Source organism: Salvelinus fontinalis, chromosome 6 (genome assembly GCF_029448725.1).
Source record: "Salvelinus fontinalis isolate EN_2023a chromosome 6, ASM2944872v1, whole genome shotgun sequence".
NCBI lineage: Eukaryota > Metazoa > Chordata > Actinopteri > Salmoniformes > Salmonidae > Salvelinus > Salvelinus fontinalis.
The window spans coordinates 4,661,889-4,684,002 of NC_074670.1; the positions used below are offsets into that span (position 1 = coordinate 4,661,889).

The 22,114-nt window shown below is 44.9% G+C and overlaps 1 protein-coding gene across 1 annotated transcript in view; it reads left to right on the top strand.

The window, feature by feature from the left end:
• LOC129856880 (oxysterol-binding protein-related protein 10-like) overlaps positions 1-22,114 on the top strand; it is a 107,058-nt gene that overhangs the window by 73,532 nt on the left and 11,412 nt on the right. The window contains exons 8-9 of the mRNA XM_055924621.1: positions 12,077-12,130; positions 19,945-20,097. Of these exons, the coding sequence (XP_055780596.1) occupies positions 12,077-12,130; positions 19,945-20,097 (207 nt within the window). The remainder of the gene's footprint in view (positions 1-12,076; positions 12,131-19,944; positions 20,098-22,114) is intronic.

A 22,114-nucleotide genomic window follows, 5' to 3' on the forward strand; every position in this document is an offset into this window, starting at 1 on the left:
GAATACACAAGGTAACATTTATACATGTGGTTGTACCTTAGTGGTTTATCTCTTGTTACGTCAGTCACTGACAGTCACTCAATTTGCTCATGTAAACTAACACTTTTTAGATTGGTAAATTAGTCTAGCCAGCCATCTAAACTTGTAGAAATCATGGCTGAATTAAGGACCGGGATGCCCCCTATTGATTTTGTAGGTCACTCAGAAATCATATTAACATGGTGTAAGTCAGGGCAAAATGTGTAGAATTAGAGGATATTCTGGTTCAAAACATATTCTTCCACACAACTATCCTTTTGTCTCGCAGGCAGCCTTCGTCAAGGTGTGCATGGGAGGAGAAGGGACCCGTGAGACACGCAGGCCCGGCCCAGCCTAGCGCACGTGGGCCCTAACTGCCTTGTGCCTCGTGGCAACTTGTGCACGTTGCCATGTCGTGATACGGGGGGATAGTCTTTTCTTCTGTTCTGGATGACGCAGGGAGAAATGTTCCAACCCTCAGGCACGACTCCTTCAACACAGACACGAAAACATTAGATTTCACATTTCATAACGTCACTGGGACTGGGACTGCTTTTATACATCATCCCCTGGCCCGTCCCTCCTTCAGGACCCTGGCCCGTCCCTCCTTCAGGACCCTGGCCCGTCCCTCCTTCAGGACCCTGGCCCGTTCCTCCTTCAGGACCCTGGCCCGTCCCTCCTTCAGGACCCTGGCCCGTCCCTCCTTCAGGACCCTGGCCCGTCCCTCCTTCAGGACCCTGGCCCGTCCCTCCTTCAGGACCCTCGCCCGTCCCTCCTTCAGGACCCTGGCCCGTCCCTCCTTCAGGACCCTGGCCCGTCCCTCCTTCAGGACCCTGGCCCGTCCCTCCTTCAGGACCCTGGCCCGTCCCTCCTTCAGGACCCTGACCCGTCCCTCCTTCAGGACCCTGGTCCGTCCCTCCTTCAGGACCCTGGTCCGTCCCTCCTTCAGGACCCTGGCCCGTCCCTCCTTCAGGACCCTGGCCCGCCCCTCCTTCAGGACCCTGACCCGTCCCTCCTTCAGGACCCTGACCCGTCCCTCCTTCAGGACCCTGGCCCGTCCCTCCTTCAGGACCCTGGTCCGTCCCTCCTTCAGGACCCTGACCCGTCCCTCCTTCAGGACCCTGACCCGTCCCTCCTTCAGGACCCTGGTCCGTCCCTCCTTCAGGACCCTGGCCCGTCCCTCCTTCAGGACCCTGGCCCGCCCCTCCTTCAGGCCCTGACCCGTCCCTCCTTCAGGACCCTGGTCCGTCCCTCCTTCAGGACCCTGGCCCGCCCCTCCTTCAGGCCCTGACCCGTCCCTCCTTCAGGACCCTGGCCCGTCCCTCCTTCAGTACCCTGGCCCGTCCCTCCTTCAGGACCCTGGCCCGTCCCTCCTTCAGGACCCTGGCCCGTCCCTCCTTCAGGACCCTGGCCCGTCCCTCCTTCAGGACCCTGGCCCGTCCCTCCTTCAGGACCCTGGCCCGTCCCTCCTTCAGGACCCTGGCCCGTCCCTCCTTCAGGAGGATGGGAATCAGAACAACTTTGTGACAACGGCTGTTGTAAAATAATGTCTCTATAAATACATTTAGATTGATGTGCATTAAGCACTGTACTTTTAACCTACGTCAAGGAAACTAAAGAGTTGATTAGCTATGCCTTGTTAGTGTCTGTGGGCTATCTCTCTCTGAGTTGATTAGCTATGCCTTGTTTGTGTCTGTGTGCTATCTCTCTCTGAGTTGATTAGCTATGCCTTGTTTGTGTCTGTGTGCTATCTCTCTCTGAGTTGATTAGCTATGCCTTGTTTGTGTCTGTGTGCTATCTCTCTCTGAGTTGATTAGCTATGCCTTGTTTGTGTCTGTGTGCTATCTCTCTCTGAGTTGATTAGCTGTGCCTTGTTTGTGTCTCTGTGCCATCTCTCTCTCTGTGGCCCAGGGATTCTGACTGTGTAGTATAGTACAGGAACGGTAACAGGCGGTGTAAAACAGTACTGCCATTAGAGAAACCAGTGATTTCTGACTGTGTAGGACACTACAGGAACGGTAACAGGCGGTGTAAAACAGCACTTCCATTAGAGAAACCAGTGATTTCTGACTGTGTAGTACACTACAGGAACGGTACCAGGCGGTGTAAAACAGCACTGCCATTAGAGAAACCAGTGATTTCTGACTGTGTAGTACACTACAGGAACGGTACCAGGCGGTGTAAAACAGCACTGCCATTAGAGAAACCATAACAGTTTGGCTTGCAGCCAAACCAACTCCTCACTGTACAGCAGGGCAAGAAGAAAGGGTCTGTGTGTGTGTGTGTGTGTGTGTGTGTGTGTGTGTGTGTGTGTGTGTGTGTGTGTGTGTGTGTGTGTGTGCGTGTGCGTGCGTGCGTGCGTGCGTGCGTGCGTGCGTGCGTGCGTGCGTGCGTGCGTGCGTTTTGGCTTATGTGGTGAGTAATGACCCATTGTGTCTGCATGACAGAGCTCTGTGTGGTCTTCTGTCCTGTCCTGCACTACTCTATTCTGACAGCAGAGGGAGCAATATATCAGAGGTACAGACAGACACACGTTTCAATTGCATTTCCTTGATTCCTCACGTCCTCACCCATTGGATGAAAAGGTCATAGGGGAGGGACCAATGGGTTTTGAGAAAGACACGAGGAGAGAGGAGGTGAGGAAATCAAGGAAAGGCGATTGAGATTCTCCCACAGTCCTTATCCAGACACCTCCCACCGTTCGGTCTCTAAGTTTAGCTGAGAAGAGACAGAAGTTACTGTCAGAAATGAAGTCAACTAAGCACGGCACCAAAACACCACCATCTTGTTTTGCTTTAAACAAGTTCCTGTTGATATTAGTATTATTAGTCCCAGTTATCATATTTATTTATTTTTAAAGTTGTGGGAACGTATGTTTTTCGTTTCCCGTTGGTTCTGGGAGCAAAGCCATACATTTCCTGACCGGTAAAACAGAACGTTTTATTAAACGTTCTGAGAACAGAAGTGAACATTTCACTTGTTCTGGGAACGTAAATGTTTTAGGCTGCAGGGGAGGTTCTGAGAACATTTTACTATGGTTCCCTGAAAGTTTCCCTGGAAGTTTTAACGTTTTGAGAACGGAAATTATAGTTCATTTTGAGTTTTTTTTTTTTATCACTTCCATAAAAAACTTTAACTGAATGTTTCAATAAGACTTTTAATAACACCGATAGCTTAGTTTGAATAAACTGTGTTGAGCTCCAAGCACAGATAAGACACATGAACATGTATTTACTTAGGCATGAACGATGCAAACCCATTGCTTTGTTTATTGTGGCACAGCAATAGTGAGATTCAAACCTATTGATCTTCTGTTCTCTAAACATGGAATTAGTCCACTGCGCCACCGGTATGGAGCCATGTTGTATTTTCTACTGATAAAAGTCTGTTTATTTGAGTCTATTCAAACGGACCCCATTTCAAAGGAAAACAAAGCGCTCGTTAAGATCAGCTGTGGCCAATTAGTGGGCGCGGCCAACACACCTGAACACACTTTAATAAGACAGAGAACAGAGAGAGTTCTGTTGACGCTGAGAACGGAATGTATCTGGTTTTCAATGACGTTCTTAGAACGTTCTTTGAACATGAATGTTTATCAGTGATTTTTAAAAACAGTTTCTTAACGTTCTGAGAACATGACTTTAAATAATAAAACCACGTGTGAAACCTGCAGAAAACGTTCATGTCGAAGTGCTGATATTCCCAAAGAATAACGTTGTTTCTTAACGTTCTCGGGACGATTTGAGAAACATAACTTTAAATAGAACCACGAGGAAACCCGGTGGAAAAGTATTTAAATTCTCACAGGAGAACATTGTTTCGTTCTCTAGAACTATTTGAGATCTTTCCCAGTGTCAAACCAGTTTGACTTTGACTTTTTAGGAAACATTCTGTTAACGTGATGAAATACCAAGAAAATAACGTTATTTTGTGAAGTTCCTTAAATGTGCTGAGAATGTTCCAAATCCAAGCAGCTATCCTGCAGCGTTCCCAGAACGTTGTAACTATCCTGCAGCGTTCCCAGAACGTTGTAACTATCCTGCAGCGTTCCCAGAACGTTGTAACTATCCTGCAGCGTTCCCAGAACGTTGTAACTATCCTGCAGCGTTCCCAGAACGTTGTAACTATCCTGCAGCGTTCCCAGAACGTTGTAACTATCCTGCAGCGTTCCCAGAACGTTGTAACTATCCTGCAGCGTTCCCAGAACGTTGTAACTACCCTGCAGCATTCCCAGAACGTTGTAACTATCCTGCAGTGTTCCCAGAACGTTGTAACTATCCTGCAGCGTTCCCAGAACGTTGTAACTATCCTGCAGCGTTCCCAGAACGTTGTAACTATCCTGCAGCGTTCCCAGAACGTTGTAACTATAATGCAGCGTTCCCAGAACGTTGTAACTACCCTGCAGCGTTCCCATAACGTTGTAACTATCCTGCAGTGTTCCCAGAACGTTGTAACTATCCTGCAGCGTTCCCAGAACGTTGTAACTATCCTGCAGCGTTCCCAGAACGTTGTAACTATCCTGCAGCGTTCCCAGAACGTTGTAACTATCCTGCAGCGTTCCCAGAACGTTGTAACTATCCTGCAGCGTTCCCAGAACGTTGTAACTATCCTGCAGCGTTCCCAGAACGTTGTAACTATCCTGCAGCGTTCCCAGAACGTTGTAACTATCCTGCAGCGTTCCCAGAACGTTGTAACTATCCTGCAGCGTTCCCAGAACGTTGTAACTACCCTGCAGCATTCCCAGAACGTTGTAACTATCCTGCAGTGTTCCCAGAACGTTGTAACTATCCTGCAGCGTTCCCAGAACGTTGTAACTATCCTGCAGCGTTCCCAGAACGTTGTAACTATCCTGCAGCGTTCCCAGAACGTTGTAACTATAATGCAGCGTTCCCAGAACGTTGTAACTACCCTGCAGCGTTCCCATAACGTTGTAACTATCCTGCAGTGTTCCCAGAACGTTGTAACTATCCTGCAGCGTTCCCAGAACGTTGTAACTATCCTGCAGCGTTCCCAGAACGTTGTAACTATCCTGCAGCGTTCCCAGAACGTTGTAACTATCCTGCAGCGTTCCCAGAACATTGTAACTATCCTGCAGCGTTCCCAGAACATTGTAACTATCCTGCAGCGTTCCCAGAACGTTGTAACTATCCTGCAGCATTCCCAGAACGTTGTAACTATCCTGCAGCGTTCCCAGAATGTTGTAACTATCCTGCAGCGTTCCCAGAACGTTGTAACTATCCTGCAGCGTTCCCAGAACATTATGTGAAGGTTGTAACTATCCTGCAGCATTCCCAGAACATTGTAACTATCCTGCAGCGTTCCCATAACGTTGTGTGAAGGTTGTAACTATCCTGCAGCGTCCTCAGAACGTTATGTGAAGGTTGTAACTATCCTGCAGCGTTCCCAGAACGTTCTAACTATCCTGCAGCGTTCCCAGAACGTTGTATTTATCTTGCAGCGTTCCCATAATGTTGTGTGAAGGTTGTAACTATCCTGCAGCGTTCCCAGAACGTTGTGTGAAGGTTGTAACTATCCTGCAGCATTCCCAGAACGTTATGTGAAGGTTGTAACTATCCTGCAGCGGTCCCAGAACGTTATGTGAAGGTTCTAACTATCATGCAGCATTCCCAGAACGTTGTAACTATCCTGCAGCGTTCCCAGAACGTTGTAACTATCCTGCAGCGTTCCCAGAACGTTATGTGAAGGTTCTAACTATCCTGCAGCATTCCCAGAACGTTGTAACTATCCTGCAGCGTTCCCAGAACGTTGTGTGAAGGTTGTAGGCAGAATAACCACAGGACAACCATGCTCTTACCAAGCTCTAAGGAACATATGGTTCTCAGAGCGTTATGTGCTAGCTGGAATGTGTGTGTGTGTGTGTGTGTGTGTGTGTGTGTGTGTGTGTGTGTGTGTGTGTGTGTGTGTGTGTGTGTGTGTGTGTGTGTGTGTGTGTGCATGCGTGTCTGTGAGTGTGTGTGTATGTGTGTGTGCATGCGTGTCTGTGAGTGTGTGTGTATGTGTGTGTGTATGCGTGTCTGTGTGTGTGTGTGTATGTGTGTGTGGCATGTCAGCTGTGTTCTAGATGTTTGATGTACTGGAGTGTGACGACTATGTCAGGATAGAGGGACTCTCTGGGGTTCTCTCTGTCTCTCAATTCAATTCAATTCAATTCAAGGGGCTTTATTGGCATGGGAAACATGTGTTAACATTGCCAAAGCAAGTGAGGTAGATAATATACAAAAGTCAAATAAACGATAAAAATGAACAGTAAACATTACACATACAGAAGTTTCAAAACAATAAAGACATTACAAATGTCATATTATATATATGCAGTGTTGTAACAATGTATAAATGGTTAAAGCACACAAGTTAAAGTAAATAAACATAAATATGGGTTGTATTTACAATGGTGTTTGTTCTTCACTGGTTGCCCTTTTCTGGTGGCAACAGGTCGCAAATCTTGCTGCTGTGATGGACACACTGTGGAATTTCACCCAGTAGATATGGGAGTTTATCAAAATTGGATTTGTTTTCGAATTCTTTGTGGATCTGTGTAATCTGAGGGAAATATGTGTCTCTAATATGGTCATACATTGGGCAGGAGGTTAGGAAGTGCAGCTCAGTTTCCACCTCATTTTGTGGGCAGTGAGCACATAGACTGTCTTCTCTTGAGAGCCAGGTCTGCCTACGACGACCTTTCTCAATAGCAAGGCTATGCTCACTGAGTCTGTACATAGTCAAAGCTTTCCTTAAGTTTGGGTCAGTCACAGTGGTCAGGTATTCTGCCACTGTCTACTCTCTGTTTAGGGCCAAATAGCATTGTAGTTTGCTCTGTTTTTTTGTTAATTCTTTCCAATGTGTCTCTCTCTCTCTCTCTCTCTCTCTCTATCTCTCTCTCTCTCCATGACTTGAGTTGTGTTACTACAGCTAGTAGTCCATTCTCCCTGAGGTCATCTGTTCTTTATCAGTCCATTCTCCCTGAGGTATATTATACTGTAACCAAGCTTTATCAGCAGATTATTCAGTAACCCAGCCTAAAACCCCAAAGAGCAAGCAATACAAATTATTATTATTTGTATTTATTGTTACCCTTATTTTACCAGATAAATTGACTGAGAACACATTGCCATTTACAGCAACAACCTGGGGAATAGTTACAGGGGCGAGGAGGGAGGATGAATGAGCCAATTGGAAGCTGGGGATGATTAGGTGGCCATGATGGTATGAGGTCCAGATTGGGAATTTAGCCAGGACACCAGGGTTAACAGCCCTACTCTTACGACATAGAAGCACGTTGGCTAGGAACATCTCCCATGAACCTCAGAAGAAACCTAGAGAGGAACCAGGCTCGGAGGGGGTGGCCATTCCTCTTCTGGCTGTGCATGGCCATTAAGGCCAGATCGTTCTTCAAGATGTTCAAACGTTCATAGATTACCAGCAGGGTCAAATAATAATCACAGTGGTTATAGATTGTGCAACAGGTCAGCACCTCAGGAGTAAATGTCAGTTGGCTTTTCATAGCCGAGCGTTCGGAGGTCGAGACAGCATATGCGATCTCGTAACATTGTTTTGTCAGAGGACAAACCATCCACAGAGACGACCTGATATCTTTCCCACAGATAAGATCTAAACCAGGCCAGAACTTGTCCGTGTAGACCAATTTGGGTTTCCAGTCTCTCCAAAAGAATGTGGTGATCGATGGTATCAAAAGCAGCACTAAGGTCTAGGAGCACGATGACAGATGCAGAGCCTCGGTCTGACGCCATTAAAAGGTAATTTACCACCTTCCTGAGTGCAGTCTCAGTGCTATGATTGGGTCTAAAACCAGGCTGAAGCATATACATTACATATACATTATTTGTCTTCAGGAAGGAATTTTCTGAGCGAAATAATTGAGAGGAATGGTAGATTCCATACCGGCCGATAGTTTAAAAACAATTCTGGGTCAAGGTTTGGCTTTTTCAAGACAGGCTTTATTACTGCCACTTTTAGTGTGTTTGGTACACATCCGGTGGATAGGGAGCTGTTTATTATGTTCAACATAGGAGGGCCAAGCACAGGAAGCAGCTCTTTCAGTAGTTTCGTTGGAATAGGATCCAGGAGACAACTGGAAGGTTTAGAGATCATCACTACGTCAAGAGATAACAGGGTTAAAAACCTGAGTGTCTCCATTGATCCGAGGTCCCGGCAGTGTTGTGCAGACTCAGGACAACTGAGCTTTGGAGAAATACGCAGAAAGAGGAGTCCGTAATTTGATTTCTAAAGATCATGATCTTTTCGTCGAAGAAGTTCATGAATTCATCACTGCTGAAGTTGAAGGCCATCCTCACTTGGGGGAATGTTGTTTTTTAGTTAGCTTTGTGACGGTATAGAAAATAAATGTTGGATTGTTTTTATTCTCCTCAATCAGGTTGTAAAAGTAGGTTTGTCGAGCAGCAGTGAGGACTTTTCCATATTGAACGGTACTGTCTTTACAAGCTAGTCGGAAAACTTCCAGTTTGGTGGAGCGCCATTTCCCGTTCCAATTTTCTGGAAGCTTGCTTCAGGACTCGGGCATTTTCCGTATACCAGGAAGCTAGTTTCTTGTGACAGATGTTTTTTGTTTTAAGCGGTGCGAAAACAAAAGTTGCGTTTAGATCCTCGGTTTGGTGGTAAACTGATTTTTGTACTCCGACGTCCTTGGGTCGGTGGAGGGAGTCTGGAAGGGCGGCTAGGAATCTTTGGGTTGTCTGAGGTTATGATCAGTGATTAGTTCATTGACTATAATGCCTCAGGACTACCTGGCATGATGACTCCTTGCTGTCCCCAGTCCACCTGGCCGTGCTGCTGCTCCAGTTTCAACTGTTCTGCCTGCGGCTATGGAACCCTGACCTGTTCACCGGACGTGCTACCTTGTCCCAGACCTGCTGTTTTCAACTCTCTAGAGACAGCAGGAGCGGTAGAGATACTCTGAATGATCGGCTATGAAAAGCCAACTGACATTTACTCCTGAGGTGCTGACTTGTTGCACCCTTGACAACTACTGTGATTAGTATTATTTGACCATGCTGGTCATTTATGAACATTTGAACATCTTGGCCATGTTCTGTTATAATCTCCACCCGGCACAGCCAGAAGAGGACTGGCCACCCCTCATAGCCTGGTTCCTCTCTAGGTTTCTTCCTTGGTTTTGGCCTTTCTAGGGAGTTTTTCCTAGCCACCGTGCTTCTACACCTGCATTGCTTGCTGTTTGGGGTTTTAGGCTGGGTTTCTGTACAGCACTTTGAGATATCAGCTGATGTAAGAAGGGCTATATAAATACATTTGATTTGATTTGATTTATAACATCATTGGAAGTGAGGGCTCTAACATTAAGTAGCCCTATTTTCAATAATGGCAGGAATGGAGGAGGTCTTTATCCCAGTGAGATTGCTAAGGACAACACCGCCATGTTTAGTTTTGCCCAACCTTGGTCGAGGCACAGACAGAGTCTCAATGGGGATAGCTGAGCTGACTACACTGACTGTGCTAGTGGCAGACTCCACTAAGCTGGCAGCCTGGATAACAGCCTGCTGCCTGGCCTGCAGCCTGTCTCATTGTGGCACTAGAGGAGGTAGAGCCCTGTCTATGCTCTCACTACTGTAAGTCTCTCTGGATAAGAGCCTGCAGCCTGTCTCATTGTGGCACTAGAAGAGGTAGAGCCCTGTCTCATTGTGGTACTAGAGGAGGTAGAGCCCTGTCTCATTGTGGCACTAGAGGAGGTAGAGCCCTATCTCATTGTGGTACTAGAGGAGGTAGAGCCCTGTCTCATTGTGGCACTAGAGGAGGTAGAGCCCTGTCTCATTGTGGCACTAGAGGAGGTAGAGCTCTGTCTCATTGTGGCACTAGAGGAGGTAGAGCCCTGTCTCATTGTGGCACTAGAGGAGGTAGAGCCCTGTCTATGTTGATAGATAAGATGTACCATCTACTCTGGGCAGTTTGAGCCTCAGGCAGCACCGTGTTCAGATCAGCCAGCACCGTGTTCAGCCTCAGCCAGCACCGTGTTCAGCCTCAGCCAGCACCGTGTTCAGATCAGCCTTAACGTTGGCGCCCCCTGGTAAACAGTGTAATGCTGCGGGTCACGGAGTCGCCAGCGACCAGGCTTTTCAACGTGTCAGAGATAAGGGTGGGAGGCTTCGGCCCCGTAACCGGTGGAGGAGAGACCTGGGACGGCTCCCTCCCTCCCTCCCTCAACCTGAGGATAAAGACCGGTCACGAGACACACACACACACACACACACACACACACACACACACACACACACACACACACACACACACACACACACACACACACACACACACACACACACACACACACACACACACACACACACACACACACACACACACACACACACACACACACACCTATTGTACCGATGATGAGTATGAATTCGGACAGGCAGTGACCACGGGGTTTCCAGTGGTGTGTGAAGATGTCTTCTCAAAGTCTTTGACGTTTAAAGATGGGTGAACCTTTTTACCCCTCATACGTCCTTCTCCTCCGCTCTCCCCATCGCCCCACACATCTCTTCTACATCAACCTATTAACCCTTAAAGGAGTGGAAGTCCACTTCTGAGTTTGTTGTTGTAGAGGAGCCCGGAGAGACAGAGAAACACTTGTGTTATTGAATCGGTGCCAGGTAAGTCTTTCAGAACAAATGATATTTGGATATAGTGAATGTGAGCTATGAACATCTAGTGAGTAAAGGTGTCATCACAGATGGATAGAGTGAAAGAGAGTAAAGGTAGAAAGAGGAAGAGAGAGGGAGAGGGAGACAGAGGGATGGAGAGGGAGGGAGAGAGGGAGAGAGGAAGAGGGAGAGAGAGGGAGAGGGAGAGAGGATGAGGAGAGAGGGAGAGAGGAGGAGGAGAGGGAGAGGAAGAGGGAGAGCTCTGAGCTGCAGCTGCATAGTAGCCTGTATTCCGCTAATTAACTGGCCTGTTCCATCTCATCATCAGGGGAGAGGGGGATTGAGGGATGGGGGAGGGTGAGCAGGAGGGAGGAATGGAGGAAGGGGGAGGAGAGGATGAGGAGGAGGGAGGGAGGGATGGAGGAAGGGTGAGGATGAGGAGGAGGGAGGGATGGAAGAAGGGGGAGGAGAGGATGAGGAGGAGGGCGGGAGGGATGGAGGAAGGGTGAGGATGAGGAGGAGGGAGGGATGGAAGAAGGGGGAGGAGAGGATGAGGAGGAGGGCGGGAGGGATGGAAGGGGGAGGAGAGGATGAGGAGGAGGGAGGGAGGGATGGAGGAAGGGGGAGGAGAGGATGAGGAGGAAGGAGGGAGGGATGGAGGAAGGGGGAGGAGGATGAGGAGGGAGGGAGGGATGGAGCAAGGGGGAGGAGGATGAGGAGGAGGGAGGGAGGGATGGAGGATGAGGAGGAGGGAGGGAGGCAGGAGTGGAAAGTAGGAGGGGACATAGGGAAGAGGCATGGATATGACGGAGTGGGGGTGGCTGAGAGAGGGGAAGGGACTAAGTGATAGAGGGAGGGACAAAGAGAAGGGGGAGGGAGGGATGAAAGGAGGGGCCTATAGAGGGATTGTCAGGATCACTAGTAATCTCTCCATTAGACGTGTATCAGACAGCAGCCATCCCTGCACCGCTGCTTTCTCTAGCTCTCTCTGTCCTTCTCTCCTTCTTTTATCTATCTCACCTTCTCTCTCTCAATCCCCACCTCCTGTGAACACCACCTCTCAACCTCCTTCTCTCCTTCCCTCCTTCCCTCCTTCCCTCCTTCCCTCTCTCCCAGTCTTCAGTTGTAACAGACCACTGTGACGCTAGTCAGGCGGTTCTGGTATTCTGGGTGTTTCTTTCTCATTCAGTCTCCCTCTCTCTATCTCCCCTCTCTCTCTCTCTCTCTCTCTCTCTCTCTCTCTCTCTCTCTCTCTCTCTCTCTCTCTCTCTCTCTCTCTCTCTCTTTCTCTCTCTCCTTCTCTCTCCTCTCTCCTTCTCTCTGCGTACTTCTTTATTCAATCTCTCTCTCTCTCTCTTTCTCTCTCTCTCTGGATGGTGGATATGTGGAAATTCGGCAAGACCCAGAGCAAGGGACCACCGGTTGCATGTCAACCCAGCAACGTGAGTCTGCCTGTGGGGAGGAGAGAGAGGGTGGACAGGGTGGGAACAGACAGACAGCTGCTACAGAGCTTATCTGCTTCCTTAACCCGGACACAGAGTGAGACTGGGCACCAAGATAACAAAGAGAGAGACAGAGAGAGACAGAGAGAGATAGAGAGGGAGTTTGTTTGTGCCCTAGAGACTGAGAAGTTTTGTTGCTCTTGGAAACTTTACTTGTTATAGACAGACTGTGGAATCTTCTCCAGTCTTTTAACGAGAGTGAGTTTCAGTCTGTTCTGTTCTGGTTATTCTAGATAATGCTGTTATTATTGACTATTTAGCAGCTGGATAATTTTGGTTTGGGGACAGCTCTCTCCCCTCTCTCTCTCTCTCTCTCTCTCCTCTCTCTCTCTCTCTCTCTCTCTCTCTCTCTCTCTCTCTCTCTCTCTCTCTCTCTCTCTCTCTCTCTCTCTCTCTCTCCCCTCTCCCCCCTCTCTCTCTCCCCTCTCTCTCTCTTCCCTCTCCCCCTCTCTCTCTCCCCTCTCTCTGTTCTGTCTGAAGCATGTGTGTTCAAACTCAGAGGGAAAGTTTGTGTCTCAGAGTTGCTGAGTGAGAGTGTGGTTGTGTATCAAATGGAACCCTATTCCCTACATAGTGCACTACTTTTGACCAGAGCCTTATGGACCTTGGTTAAAAGTAGTACACTAGATCGGGAATATGGTTTCATTTGGGACGTAGCTGTGTTTCTATGTTATTGGAGGAACTGATGATACCAGTAGAATCTCTATGTCTCTGTAGCTCAGTGATGTACAGTAGACTTCCAGCCGTCGTCTCTCTGACCAGCTGGTATGTAACTGTCTCACTGAACGGAAACCATCTGTTTCTGCATAGAGAGAAGCCTGTAATAACGGATATAGTTCTACTGAAAGTTAACAATATTGTTGGATAGAGACCTACTGTAATGTTGTTCTATAGAGACCTACTGTAATGTTGTTCTATAGAGACCTACTGTAATGTTGTTCTATAGAGACCTACTGTAATGTTGTTCTATAGAGACCTACTGTAATGTTGTTCTATAGAGTCCTACTGTAATGTTGTTGAATAGAGACCTACTGTAATGTTGTTCTATAGAGACCTACTGTAATGTTGTTGGATAGAGACCTACTGTAATGTTGTTCTATAGAGACCTACTGTAATGTTGTTCTATAGAGACCTACTGTAATGTTGTTCTATAGAGTCCTACTGTAATGTTGTTGAATAGAGACCTACTGTAATGTTGTTCTATAGAGACCTACTGTAATGTTGTTGAATAGAGACCTACTGTAATGTTGTTCTATAGAGACCAACTGTAATGTTGTTCTATAGAGTCCTACTGTAATGTTATTCTATAGAGACCTACTGTAATGTTGTTCTATAGAGACCTACTGTAATGTTGTTGTATAGAGACCTACTGTAATGTTGTTCTATAGAGACCTACTGTAATGTTATTCTATAGAGACCTACTGTAATGTTGTTCTATAGAGACCTACTGTAATGTTGTTCTGTAGAGACCTACTGTAATGTTGTTCTATAGAGACCTACTGTAAGGTTGTTCTATAGAGACCTACTGTAATGTTGTTGGATAGAGACCTACTGTATGGTTGATCTATAGAGACCTACTGTAATGTTGTTCTATAGAGACCTACTGTAATGTTTTTCTATAGAGACCTACTGTAATGTTGTTCTATAGAGACCTACTGTAATGTTGTTCTATAGAGACCTACTGTAATGTTGTTGGATATAGACCTACTGTATGGTTGATCTATAGAGACCTACTGTAATGTTGTTGGATAGAGACCTACTGTATGGTTGATCTATAGAGACCTACTGTAATGTTGTTCTATAGAGACCTACTGTAATGTTTTTCTATAGAGACCTACTGTAATGTTGTTGGATAGAGATCTACTGTAATGTTGTTCTATAGAGACCTACTGTAATGTTGTTGTATAGAGACCTACTGTAATGTTGTTCTATAGAGACCTACTGTAATGTTGTTCTATAGAGACCTACTGTAATGTTGTTCTATAGAGACCTACTGTAATGTTGTTCTATAGAGACCTACTGTAATGTTGTTCTATAGAGACCTACTGTAATGTTGTTCTATAGAGACCTACTGTAATGTTGTTCTATAGAGACCTACTGTAATGTTGTTCTATAGAGACCCGCTGTAATGTTGTTCTATAGAGACCTACTGTAATGTTGTTCTATAGAGACCTACTGTAATGTTGTTCTATAGAGACCTACTGGAATGTTGTTGTATAGAGACCTACTGTAATGTTGTTCTATAGAGACCTACTGTAATGGTGTTGTATAGAGACCTACTGTAATGTTGTTCTATAGAGACCTACTGTAAATGTGTTCTATAGAGACCTACTGTTCTATAGAGACCTACTGTAATGTTGTTCTATAGAGACCTACTGTTCTATAGAGACCTACTGTAATGTTGTTCTATAGAGACCTACTGTGTGGTTGTTCTATAGAGACCTACTATAATGTTGTTCTATAGAGACCTGCTGTAATGTTGTTGGATAGAGACCTACTGTAATGTTGTTCTATAGAGACCTACTGTAATGTTGTTCTATAGAGACCTACTGTAATGTTGTTGGATAGAGACCTACTGTAATGTTGTTCTATAGAGACCTACTGTAATGTTGTTCTATAGAGACCTACTGTAATGTTGTTGGATAGAGACCTACTGTAATGTTGTTGTATAGAGACCTACTGTAATGTTGTTCTATAGAGACCTACTGTAATGTTGTTCTATAGAGACCTACTGTATGGTTGATCTATAGAGACCTACTGTAATGTTGTTCTATAGAGACCTACTGTAATGTTGTTCTATAGAGACCTACTGTAATGTTGTTCTATAGAGACCTATTGTAATGTTGTTGAATAGAGACCTACTGTAATGTTGTTCTATAGAGACCTACTGTCATGTTGTTCTATAGAGACCAACTGTAATGTTGTTCTATAGAGACCTACTGTAATGTTGTTCTATAGAGACCTACTGTAATGTTGTTGTATAGAGACCTACTGTAATGTTGTTCTATAGAGACCTACTGTAATGTTGTTCTATAGAGACCTACTGTAATGTTGTTCTATAGAGACCTACTGTAATGTTGTTCTATAGAGACCTACTGTAATGTTGTTCTATAGAGACCAACTGTAATGTTGTTCTATAGAGACCTACTGTAATGTTGTTCTATAGAGACCTACTGTAATGTTGTTCTATAGAGACCTACTGTAATGTTGATCTATAGAGACCTACTGTAATGTTGTTCTATAGAGACCTACTGTAATGTTGTTGGATAGAGACCTACTGTAATGTTGTTCTATAGAGACCTACTGTAATGTTGTTCTATAGAGACCTACTGTAATGTTGTTGGATAGAGACCTACTGTATGGTTGTTGGATAGAGACCTACTGTAATGTTGTTGTATAGAGACCTACTGTAATGTTGTTGAATAGAGACCTACTGTAATGTTGTTCTATAGAGACCTACTGTAATGTTGTTGAATAGAGACCTACTGTAATGTTGTTCTATAGAGACCTACTGTAATGTTGTTCTATAGAGACCTACTGTAATGTTGTTCTATAGAGACCTACTGTAATGTTGTTCTATAGAGACCTACTGTAATGTTGTTCTATAGAGACCTACTGTAATACTGTAATGGTGTTGTATAGAGACCTACTGTAATGTTGTTCTATAGAGACCTACTGTAATGTTGTTGGATAGAGACCTACTGTAATGTTGTTGAATAGAGACCTACTGTAATGTTGTTGGATAGAGACCTACTGTAATGTTGTTGGATAGAGACCTACTGTAATGTTGTTCTATCGAGACCTACTGTAATGTTGTTCTATAGAGACCTACTGTAATGCTGTTCTATAGAGACCTACTGTAATGTTGTTCTATAGAGACCTACTGTAATGCTGTTCTATAGAGACCTACTGTAATGTTGTTCTATAGAGACCTACTGTAATGTTGTTGGATAGAGACCTACTGTAATGTTGTTCTATAGAGACCTACTGTAATGTTGTTGAATAGAGACCTACTGTAATGTTGTTGGATAGAGGCCTACTGTAATGTTGTTCTATAGAGACCTACTGTAATGTTGTTGGATAGAGACCTACTGTAATGGTGTTGAATAGAGACCTACTGTAATGTTGTTCTATAGAGACCTACTGTACTGTTGTTCTATAGAGACCTACTGTAATGTTGTTCTATAGAGACCTACTGTAATGCTGTTCTATAGAGACCTACTGTAATGTTGTTCTATAGAGACCTACTGTAATGCTGTTCTATAGAGACCTACTGTAATGTTGTTCTATAGAGACCTACTGTAATGTTGTTGGATAGAGACCTACTGTAATGTTGTTCTATAGAGACCTACTGTAATGTTGTTGAATAGAGACCTACTGTAATGTTGTTGGATAGAGGCCTACTGTAATGTTGTTCTATAGAGACCTACTGTAATGTTGTTCTATAGAGACCTACTGTACTGTTGTTCTATAGAGACCTACTGTAATGTTGTTGTATAGAGACCTACTATAAATGTGCTCTATCGAGACCTACTGTGTGGTTGTTCTATAGAGACCTACTGTAATGTTGTTGTATAGAGACCCACTGTAATGTTGTTGTATAGAGACCTACTGTAATGTTGATCTATAGAGACCTACTGTAATGTTGTTCTATAGAGACCTACTGTAATGTTGTTCTATAGAGACCTACTGTAATGTTGTTCTATAGAGACCTACTGTAATGTTGTTCTATAGAGACCTACTGTAATGTTGTTCTATAGAGACCTACTGTAATGTTGTTCTATAGAGACCCGCTGTAATGTTGTTCTATAGAGACCTACTGTAATGTTGTTCTATAGAGACCTACTGTAATGTTGTTCTATAGAGACCTACTGGAATGTTGTTGTATAGAGACCTACTGTAATGTTGTTCTATAGAGACCTACTGTAATGGTGTTGTATAGAGACCTACTGTAATGTTGTTCTATAGAGACCTACTGTAAATGTGTTCTATAGAGACCTACTGTTCTATAGAGACCTACTGTAATGTTGTTCTATAGAGACCTACTGTTCTATAGAGACCTACTGTAATGTTGTTCTATAGAGACCTACTGTGTGGTTGTTCTATAGAGACCTACTATAATGTTGTTCTATAGAGACCTGCTGTAATGTTGTTGGATAGAGACCTACTGTAATGTTGTTCTATAGAGACCTACTGTAATGTTGTTCTATAGAGACCTACTGTAATGTTGTTGGATAGAGACCTACTGTAATGTTGTTCTATAGAGACCTACTGTAATGTTGTTCTATAGAGACCTACTGTAATGTTGTTGGATAGAGACCTACTGTAATGTTGTTGTATAGAGACCTACTGTAATGTTGTTCTATAGAGACCTACTGTAATGTTGTTCTATAGAGACCTACTGTGTGGTTGATCTATAGAGACCTACTGTAATGTTGTTCTATAGAGACCTACTGTAATGTTGTTCTATAGAGACCTACTGTAATGTTGTTCTATAGAGACCTATTGTAATGTTGTTGAATAGAGACCTACTGTAATGTTGTTCTATAGAGACCTACTGTCATGTTGTTCTATAGAGACCAACTGTAATGTTGTTCTATAGAGACCTACTGTAATGTTGTTCTATAGAGACCTACTGTAATGTTGTTGTATAGAGACCTACTGTAATGTTGTTCTATAGAGACCTACTGTAATGTTGTTCTATAGAGACCTACTGTAATGTTGTTCTATAGAGACCTACTGTAATGTTGTTCTATAGAGACCTACTGTAATGTTGTTCTATAGAGACCAACTGTAATGTTGTTCTATAGAGACCTACTGTAATGTTGTTCTATAGAGACCTACTGTAATGTTGTTCTATAGAGACCTACTGTAATGTTGTTCTATAGAGACCTACTGTAATGTTGTTCTATAGAGACCTACTGTAATGTTGTTCTATAGAGACCAACTGTAATGTTGTTCTATAGAGACCTACTGTAATGTTGTTGGATAGAGACCTACTGTAATGTTGTTCTATAGAGACCTACTGTAATGTTGTTCTATAGAGACCTACTGTAATGTTGTTGGATAGAGACCTACTGTAATGTTGTTGTATAGAGACCTACTGTAATGTTGTTCTATAGAGACCTACTGTAATGTTGTTCTATAGAGACCTACTGTATGGTTGATCTATAGAGACCTACTGTAATGTTGTTCTATAGAGACCTACTGTAATGTTGTTCTATAGAGACCTACTGTAATGTTGTTCTATAGAGACCTATTGTAATGTTGTTGAATAGAGACCTACTGTAATGTTGTTCTATAGAGACCTACTGTAATGTTGTTCTATAGAGACCAACTGTAATGTTGTTCTATAGAGACCTACTGTAATGTTGTTCTATAGAGACCTACTGTAATGTTGTTGTATAGAGACCTACTGTAATGTTGTTCTATAGAGACCTACTGTAATGTTGTTCTATAGAGACCTACTGTAATGTTGTTCTATAGAGACCTACTGTAATGTTGTTCTATAGAGACAGAGAGAGAGACAGAGAGAGAGAGAGAAGAGAGAGAGAGAGAGAGAGAGAGAGAGAGAGAGGGGGAGAGAGAGAGAGAGAGAGAGAGAGAGAGAGAGGGGAGAGAGAGAGAGAGAGAGAGAGAGAGAGAGAGAGAGAGAGAGAGAGAGAGAGGAGAGAGAGAGAGAGAGAGAGAGAGAGAGAGAGAGAGAGAGAGAGAGAGAGAGAGAGAGAGAGAGAGAGAGAGAGAGAGAGAGAGAGCGAAGCCTCTGTAGGTATGTCACATGTCTGACTCCATTTCTCCACTCGTCTGTTGACACTGAACATGAACATGAGAGGAAAACCAGTCCTGAGAGAGACGGAAAGAGAGGACAAATAGAGAGAAAGAGAGAATGTGTGTGAGAGTGACATGGAGAGAGGAAGGCTTTATCATCTCCCAGAATGCTTTGGGCCTCATACTTCCATGCTACTTCCTAACATTATGCATGAGGAACAATACAGCAGTCTAAAATGACATGCTGCTGAAGAAACCAAATGCATTTTCTGCCTTAAAGTGCTCTGAGGACAGTGGGGGGAGACAGGGGGAGACCTGGGAGGCAGGGGGGAGGCGGAGGGGAGACGGGGAGGAAGAGGGAGGCTGGGGGAGGAAGGGGGAGTGAGCACTGAGTAAATCTGGATCATGTGCTAAGCTGTCAGGAATGTTTTCCTGAACAAGCCCGTAAATAACAGTTAGTAACACTAGTAACCCTGTGGGTTCAGTTACCCACAAATTACGGACATTCTCTAAATACTGAAGAGAAACATACATTTTTGGAGCGCCTGTGTGTTTGTTGTGTGTGTGTGTGTTGTGTTATCTTGTCCCCCCCCCCAGAGTCTATAGACCCCAGTACTGTAACTCTGTCCTCTAACCTCTCTGTTATGTTGTTGTCCCCCCCCTCCCCCAGAGTCTATAGACCCCAGTCCTGTAACTCTGGCCTCTAACTCTCTGTTATGTTGTCCCCCCCCCCCCAGAGTCTATAGACCCCAGTCCTGTAACTCTGTCCTCAAACCCTCTGTTATGTTGTCCCCCCCCCAGTCCTGTAACTCTGTCCTCTAACCCTCTGTTATGTTGTCCCCCCCCCCCAGAGTCTATAGACCCCAGTCCTGTAACTCTGTCCTCTAACCCCTCTGTTATGTTGTCCCAGCAGGCCCCCCCCCCCCCCCCCCCCCCCCAGAGTCTATAGACCCCAGTCCTGTAACTCTGTCCTCTAACCCTCTGTTATGTTGTCCCAGCAGGCCCCCCCCACCCCAGAGTCTATAGACCCCAGTGAAGAGATGACAGACACAGAGGACAATGATGAAGAGGACCTGGGAGTCAGAGAGGACCAAAGGAACATTATCCTTCACCTACTGTCACAGCTCAAACTGGGCATGGACCTCACACGGGTAAGAACTAATACCTGACCGATAACAATCTACTGTATAGACCCCTTTCTGTGTTTACAAACGTTGCCCCAACGATGGCGACGCGCACAAGTCGGTGACAGAAACGAGGGAGAGCTCTTATAGAACACCGGCAAAAAAAATAGCCTCTATTTAGGATGTTCCTTTATGAGTGTATTTCTCACTACTGTTGGATTACGATTTTAATTTTAAGACTCGTGTGAACGTCCTGCTTCATTTAATGTTTATGTGTCAGAGTGCGTGGTACTTCAACTTCAACCAGTGAAATGTCTTTTTTAGCTAGCTTTCGCTACAGCCTAATATCAATGAGCGTTAGCATTCTAGCTAACATCTTGCTTCATCCAAAAATAGATATTTTGGCAAAGATCACAACCAAATATAATCTTAGCGACTATTCAATCAAGAATAGGAAACAGAAGTTTAAGCGTTTGAGAACCTCAAAAAAGTGATCTTGCTTTAAATAAAATAGTAGTAATAGTATAGAAAGGTGAATGAAGGTTATGTGGAACGGGCTCAGATGGTGATGTCTTTATTACTGCCGACAAGAGTCGAGCATCTTTGCCTGACGTCAAATCAAATCACATTTTATTATTCACATGCGCCCGAATACAACAGGTGTAGTAGACCTTTCAGTGAAATGTTTACTTACGAGCCCTTAAACAACAATGCAGTAAAACAAATTAAAAAATAAACGAATAAGAAATAAAAGTAACCAGTAATTAAAGAGCAGCAGTAAACTAACAATAAATACAGGGGGGTACCGGTACAGAGTCAATGTGCGGGGGCACCGGTTAGTTGAGGTAGTATGTACATGTAGGGAGAGTTATTAACGTGACTATGAATAGATGACAACAGAGAGTGGCAGTGGTGTGGAGAGGGGGGGGGGGGGGGGGCGGGGGGGCAATGCAAGTAGTCTTGGTAGCCATTTGATTAGCTGTTCAGTAGTCTTATGGCTTGGGGGGGTAGAAGCTGTTTAGAAGCCTTTTGGACCTAGACTTCGTACTCCGGTACCACTTGCCGTGTGGTAGCAGAGAGAACAGTCTATGACTAGGGTGGTTGGAGTCTTTGATAATGTTTAGGGCCTTCCTCTGACACCGCCTGGTATGCAGATCCTGGATGGCAGGAAGCTTGGCCCCAGTGATGTTCTGGGCCGTACGCACTACCCTCTGTAGTGCCTTGCGGTCGGAGGCCGATCAGTTGCCATACCAGGCGGTGATGCAACCAGTCAGGATGCTCTCGATGGTGCACCTATAGAACCTTTTGAGGATCTGAGGACCCATGCCAAACCTGAGGGGGAATAGGTTTTATCGTGCCCTCCTCACGACTGTCTTGGTGTGCTTGGACCATGTTAGTTTGTTGGTAATGTGGACGCCAAGGAACTTGAAGCTCTCAACCTGCTCCACTACAGCCCCGTCGATGAGAATTGGGTGTGTGCTCGGTCCTCTTTCTCCTGTAGTCAACAGGCAGTGTGTCGTGTTCTGGAAAAGGGTCTATATCACCGGTGGAAGTTAAATCAAACACCATCTACTGTATCCTCACTGGACAGAAACCCTTGCTGGGTACATCTCATGACACGGGTAAGAACAACACTTGGGTCATACTGTTCATCAGTGTTTCTCAATTGTAGTCGTTGCGGGTACTGTATAAGGTACACCTGATTCAACCCGTCACATCAAGGACTTGATGTGTACAACTTAGTGGGGAAGGCCTAGTCAAGGACACCAGTGATAGTTACACACAACTTAGTGGGGAAGGCCTAGTCAAGGACACCAGTGAGTATTACATACAACTTAGTGGGGAAGGCCTAGTCAAGGACACCAGTGATCGTTACACACAACTTAGTGGGGAAGGCCTAGTCAAGGACACCAGTGATAGTTACACACAACTTAGTGGGGAAGGCCTAGTCAAGGACACCAGTGAGTATTACACACAACTTAGTGGGGAAGGCCTAGTCAAGGACACCAGTGATAGTTACACACAACTTAGTGGGGAAGGCCTA